The sequence below is a fragment of the Oncorhynchus mykiss genome, chromosome 4, assembly GCF_057628025.1.
Source record: "Oncorhynchus mykiss isolate SJ-2025 chromosome 4, ASM5762802v1, whole genome shotgun sequence".
NCBI classification, from domain to species: domain Eukaryota; kingdom Metazoa; phylum Chordata; class Actinopteri; order Salmoniformes; family Salmonidae; genus Oncorhynchus; species Oncorhynchus mykiss.
Window position 1 is genome coordinate 67,880,220 of NC_143025.1, and position 6,883 is coordinate 67,887,102.

The 6,883-nt window shown below is 39.9% G+C and overlaps 1 protein-coding gene across 1 annotated transcript; it reads right to left on the reverse strand.

Annotated features, from left to right (window-relative positions):
- Positions 1-1,194: 1,194 nt before the first annotated feature.
- LOC110522239 (cbp/p300-interacting transactivator 2) lies at positions 1,195-3,972 on the reverse strand. The gene is made up of 2 exons (XM_021600464.3): positions 3,838-3,972; positions 1,195-3,496 (listed from the first exon to the last, which is right to left on the reverse strand). Exon 2 carries the CDS (start codon positions 3,486-3,488, stop codon positions 2,784-2,786), a length of 705 nt encoding a protein of 234 aa, XP_021456139.1. The 5' UTR covers positions 3,489-3,496; positions 3,838-3,972; the 3' UTR covers positions 1,195-2,783.
- Positions 3,973-6,883: the final 2,911 nt, after the last annotated feature.

A 6,883-nucleotide genomic window follows, 5' to 3' on the forward strand; every position in this document is an offset into this window, starting at 1 on the left:
TCAAAGACACCAATTTCAGGATTCATTGCAATTTACTGATAACCCTTCAAGTCTTCCGAACGTTTTCTTGCTAACATTTCAAGCTTCTTTTAAAGTGTCTCTTTTTCTGAGAATCTAATCCCTTTTCCCATATAAAAGGGATGACTGAATCAGAGATTTAAAAAAAATAAGAAATTCAAGGACAATACAGGGTAGTATGCCTCTGGGATGAATGAATCTCTCTACCTTAATATTCAGTGAAAATCTCACATGGGACTCATCTTCCATACTTTTCATTAGTCTCAAGTTTTGATTTAAGATGTGTTTAAAATTCGCTTCACATTTAGTCCCTGTAACAGATACATAAATTAGGAGTGAATCCTCACTATTATAACTTCCTTCGCTGAGAAACGGTTCAAGGTCTCATCAGACGGCGAGAAAGAGCTCAGCATATGAAGCTGCTGAACATTGGCATGGTTAAGGTTAGACGCTTACAGCGTTACACCTCAGGGTTCATCTCATTGAGCACTTCCTTTTGGTTAAGTGTTTGGTTCCTCACGCTCCCTCTCAAAGAGAGACAGCTGGCTGCAAAGATCACCATTAAGGTATTATGGGCGGAATAGTCCAAATGTAATTTCATAGTTCAAAGTGCTAAGTTTGTTATATTTATTACAGTTTGGCTAAATTAAATAGTATTAACTACTATCCTATATCTACTAGAAGTGTTACGTTGTAAGTCTCACCAGTAGTATTTCCTCACAACAACCCTAACTTTGAATCCATGTGAACCAAACTGTTGTCTGAATGTAAAAAGGACAGTCATGGGCAATTCCACTAACAGAATGATGCACATTTAGTTGAAGATCAGTACATTGGTGACTGTTTTGTCATACTGTTACCAAACTTTGCATCTGCACTGTTCAAGTGAAATGTGTTTTTGTAAAGATGCCAGTGGAAATTGTTAAAAGTAGTCCTTGTGCATATAGTTGTATGGTTTATTTATCTTTGCTATCATTGGTTTTTGTTTTGACATACATTTTAAAAGTGAAAAGAAAAATCGGAGTCTCAGCATCAGTCTGTTACGGTGGAATTGCCCTCATTCTTTGGCCTGCAACTGTGCAAAAGTGGCAAAAGTGTGCAACAACAAACCCCACAAATTGAAAACACATGGAACGGATGCCAACACCCACAATGACACCATGATCACTACAGTAATGCACTTCAGCTGCTTTATTCATGTTTGCAAATTAAAATAGAATAAATTAACAATTTTCTTCTTCTTCTAAAAAAAAAAAAAAAATGTACAAAAATACTGTCAAACTTTCCTGGAAAGCTTCAACACAGTAGTATTGCCTTGTATCGCATACACTAAATAAGCACAGTGGTGTCAATTCTGAGGACTGATGAGAAACAAGACGTCCTGTGAAATTATACTCTTTACCTTGACAACATTCCACACTGTTTATTGTCCACACATGAAAGAGCAGGGGGGAGGGGTTGGATATTTAAGCGAAGGAGTATCCCTTTTCCAAAGACTCATTTTTTTTTCTCTCTTTCTAAACAGACATTGTTCCCATTTAAGCATGTGGAAAATACCCACACATCACCCCCTCTGTTATTGAAGGATCCACATCTCTGTAAAGACATTTCCATTCCTACCATTAACCTTTACAATATCAAAGAAAACCATGTTAACTCACAGTGCATCCTGGCTGTGATACAAGCAATGTTAAAAATACATTTGCAGCAGATGAGGAAATAAAAAAAAAAACAAGCACAAGTTTCAGTTTTCCTCCATGATAGACAAATCATTTTAAAGCACAGATATCTGGTAAGTATATGGCCACAACATTGTACAGTATAGTATTGTAGGGAACAATTACACAGTACTTGTCTACAAGCATGTTTCTTAACCACTTCGAGCATTTTGAATATGGTTCATTTGCAATTCATAATTATTCAACATTTTCTGTCATCCAAAATGTTTGAACGAGGCAGGAAAATAAATATACCAAGCACGCTATTGTACGGCTCTATTTTCCTCCAGAACTAGGCCTATTCAAATAAGCAGACACACTCTACTCATCTAAAAGGTTTTCTTGATTTCACATGTTCTGTTGTCCAACTAAAGCTAGAATCCTTAATTGAAACAATAACAAAGTGGGCATCCCCACTGTTTTTTTTTTTTTTTTAAAGCTGAGGAATGGGCCAAAATAACCACTCTGAAATTCATAGACATAGCTATTGGTGCAAGGACTGACCACACATTATATCAAAATGATAGTTAACCATGTTGAGGCTATACAGTGTTTGTTTATATTAACATTGCTAACAAAAAAGGGCTTATATTTTTCCTTTGGGTGATGGGGTATCACAGTTGAACTAAGCTCATGAGGCATTTCTAAGTTATATTCTTCAAGAATCAATGGGTATATATATATATATATATATATATATATATAACATTTCTTAGTTAATTTCTCCAAAAATTGATGTATCAACTAAGGATTCTAGCTTGAAGTAATGATGCATAGCATGGATGTAAAGATTTGCCTTTCTGACAAAGATTCAATTGAGATTGTAGTGCATTCCTACATCAAACAAACTCATTTCCATTATATCTGCAGTATAAGTCTATTACCCCAAAATATTTGAGGAATATATCATCTGGTATAGTACATGTTTGAATGGTTCTCCATTGGTATATTGCAGATCTTCTCTCTCAATGTTCGAGTTTAGGGGACAACAAGGAATGCTTTAAAGTCTGTTTGAGTAGATGACTGTATAAGTCCACTTAGTGAGATTTAACAACTCACTCGGCTTGGCTGTTGCTTACATACAAAGTCTGTCATGAAATCAAACTCGTTCTGTCCTAACCACAGCTCAGGTAGCTCCTTTATTCGGTCCAGCCCCATCTCAATGACCAGAGACATCAAGACCTCCTCATCAATAAAATCCGTGTCAATGACGTTGGGGGGCAGTATTGCTGCAGGCACATGATGCGCTTGTTGAGGCAAACTGGACGTGCTGTGTTTCGCGTTGCTGTCTCTGAACTGTTGTCCCGTCCCGTTAAGTTGATGATTCGCAGGATGCAAATCATGCATATAATGATGGTGAGAGGGGTGAGTATGGTGGCTGTAGTACTGCGTGTTGAGCTTTTGTAACTGCATACTTGCCGCGAGCTGTCCTTGAGTGGGGACGGCGGCGGCAGGTCCCACAAATTGAGAGCTGTAGCGCGCTCCGGGAGGCATGTTGCCGTTTGGGTGTCCAGCGTTTACATTCCCCACAGAATGCCGAATTCCGTGGTTAGCTGTTACATTGCCCCCTCCGTAGTGCAAATTATCTCCCATTATACCAGTAGTGTAGCCATGCTGCTGCTGTTGTTGCTGATGGTGTAGTGGGTTCGAGAACTGCCCCATGCCCATTCTGCGCGCTGGGTGGTGATGGTGGAGACCATTCACAGCTTCAGGGAATCGTCCATGGTTCATTGCCATCATGCGGTCTACCATTCCCCAAGCTGTCACAAATTAAAATACAAACATTTAATTTGCATCGACTGGATAAGAAAAACAGGCTATCCAACAATTTACGCGCAGTGAAAATGATTATCACCCAGTAAATAGTTTTGCAGTTAAAGCCTCCAAATTATTATATTAAAACTACTTAGAAACAAATCCCATGCAAAACATTAATCTTAGACACTATGTATGTATACAATGTAACTGCAGACTGAGTCACAATAAACAGAGCTGCAAGGTTGTTTCAAATGTCTCCGTGACATTGTAATTACTTTCCTTTTTCAGTGAATCAATTTCCGCAGCTCACTCCACTACTCCAAACACAAAACTCGTCATTTACCTCTTTGACGGGATCCCTTTGATATGGCTCCGCTGTCAGCACAAGGCGAGTGACTGTATCAGTCCAGTTTTTGCAATCACAACTCAGTGAATGGTGTGCATTCTGGAAATCAAGATGGTGTACTTTCAAACTCAGCTCAAAAAAATACAAAACTGTTTCAACCGCTCTCATCCAGTGCTGATATACAAGCAGTCAGGGGCGGAGCAACCGAATCTTGACTCTGACGAGACAAAAGTCTGGATTCAGGATCGCGCAAAACGTGGAGGAGAGTCTTCGCACAAAACGTCTCCCGCGTTCACAGCAGCAACACCGAGGCACACATTACCTCATTGCAGCTATTTCTGTTCAAGGCAAGAGTGGCAAACCGTGGATTCACATTTCACAGCTTTGGAAAGATCAACATGCATAGAAGCTGTCCCTCACTTTTGCGCATAGAGGTCAAAAATGACCTAATGGACAGAGTATAATCTATTTAGTCTTGTGGCAGAGGTCCAGACTTTAACATGCATCAACTCATAAAACAATATAATTAGGATAAGCATAGGTGTATCCACAGTTGATCAACCTAAATACAAAATTAGATACAGTGAATTTCAAAAGTATTGGGATCGTGACAAGTTTTGTTGTTTTGGCTCTGTACTCCAGCCCTTTGCATCTGAAATTATACAAAACCAGGTGAACTGTTTAGAAATGACATAGTCCCCCCCATTTTAGGGGACCAACATTCTTGGGACAAATGAATTTATATTTGTATTAAAGTAGTCAAACGTTTAATATTTGGTCCCATATTCCCCGCACAAAATACATTTTGGGGGTATGATATTGCGACATCTATCTCTCACTATGGATGAAAATACCCTATATAATCTGTCCTGGAAAAGTAGGCTATACGGAGGATATACAGTATACAGCCCTTTAACAGTCTACTAGTTCATTTGCATGACTTAGTATTTTCAGTATTTACAAATGACATGTGAAGTGACATTAATCCACATTGAACAATGGAAAACTGTCCACTGCCCCTCAGTCCTTGCACATTCCAGGTTTTACATGGAACGCTTCTGTGGACTTGCACTCTGCTTGTAGCAGTTGCCACCAGTGTCTTGAACAGCCAAACTTCTCCATGCTCTGTAAACAAACCTGATCACCTCAACCCTGATGATGCCCACTGCTGTACACAAACACATCTACCATGGCTTCTCATGAGAGTACAAAGCCAGCTCCATATTACACAAGGCTCTTGACCTGCCAATTACCTGTGCCACACTGGAGGCAAATTAGCAATGCATGATTGTACACAGCGTCTTTTTTGCAGAATAGTATGTAAATACTAAAGTGATGGTGGCTCATGCTTATGATGATAGCATGATATCAGTGAATTTAAATTCATCTTGGAATTTGCTTGGGTGCAGCATCATTTTAGCCTGGTTATAATGTAGTAGAAATGTAATTCATACCTAGAATATAAAACCTCTATTCTGAGTCACCATCTCCAATGCTTTTGGATGTACCATATGACGTTTGTTTTCACCTCGTCATGACAGAGTGACTAACTGTTCTCTTGAGTTCCGTTGAGTGTGTTTGGAAACCAGTGTTGACAGAGAGTGAGGGAAGAGGAGCTCGGTATGTGAGTGCACTCAGCTGACTGTGTGAAAATGAAAGGGGCTAGCGAGTAGAGCACACAGTGTGGAATGGGTGGATTCTGTTTCAGTTAGCCATGCTTGGTTAGAAAGCATGGCTCCTAGCTGGAGGGAAACTCTTTAACCATTGTGTGAAAAGTGAGAGCTAGGGATTCGGAGACCCCGGCAGGCGGCGTCTTTGTGAAATGCCATTTGAGTCACAGATCTGGAAAGTGGCTGAGGGAAAATAGAAAACCCGTTTACACATTTAGGGTTGAATCAATGTTGTTTCCTCTATAGAAGCACCCAGGTCTCCATTGCCACTTTTCTTTTAAAAGTGAGCTCTAATAGTTATGATACTGTATTGTCTCTGGCTACAACTTAAAAGGCATTTGTTATATTTCCAGTCTCTCACCACATTCCTCCAAGGGATGTTGCATATTCTGTTTGGCAAACAAACCACATGCATTTTACCACCTTAGTTGATATGACTGATATTATTATAAAGTAGAACTCACAATGGTGAACTATTGCCTCTCAGTCAACGTAGACTAATACATAATACCTGCAGTGCAGTTCTGTACATAATGGTAAAATAGACTCTTAATGCCTGGCTTTTCCCCCAGCCAGCCTGTGTCTTGTATACCCATGCTTCTACCCTTTTACTAATTGGTCTATCCTTTTCAAAAGTACAGTTTTCTTCCCCTTTCCAACTGTTCAATGTGGAGGGACAATAGCATTCCTCGGTGGTTTAATCCCAACGTCATGCCTCACTCAACCCCAGTGGGGAATAGAACTAATGAGCCTACACCCACTAAACCATACAGTATGTTGAAAACCTACTGCACATTCGTGCCACTAGAAATCACTCGGGTGCTCTGGCTGGCTCTCTTTGTTTGAAAGGAAATGCAACCTGCTTTATTCATGTTTTAATGGACTGTTCACTGTTTAATTCATTGGGCATATTTTATTTCCCTTCCTCTTCATCCGTTGCAAACAAATATTAGACTCATAATCCACACCATCCCCCCTAAATCCACTGTAGTGTGACATTATACTCATCTCTTTAGAAGCCCCTGGGTTTTTATTTACTGCTGTGCAGTGCAACCAACCAACCAGTAAACCCATTGGGGCCATTATGATTTCAATGAATCAGAAAGTACTGCTTTATGCCTCTTAATAAATCAGAGAAAGAAGGTTGCAATAGTCTCCAATAGCACAATTCCATCATTAAGCACAGTAAACTAGTATCCAGCTGAGCCCTCTGGATAAGATTTCCATACAGCCAAGCGCTGTGTGGTTTTAGCTAGGCCTGCACATCCAGGTGTTAAACCTCAGTCTTACAGGTATTATGCTCTACTGTTGTGGTCTGTTCTGACTGCCCATATCCAGCTATATTAAACCCACCTGAGGATACGGCCCTCCAA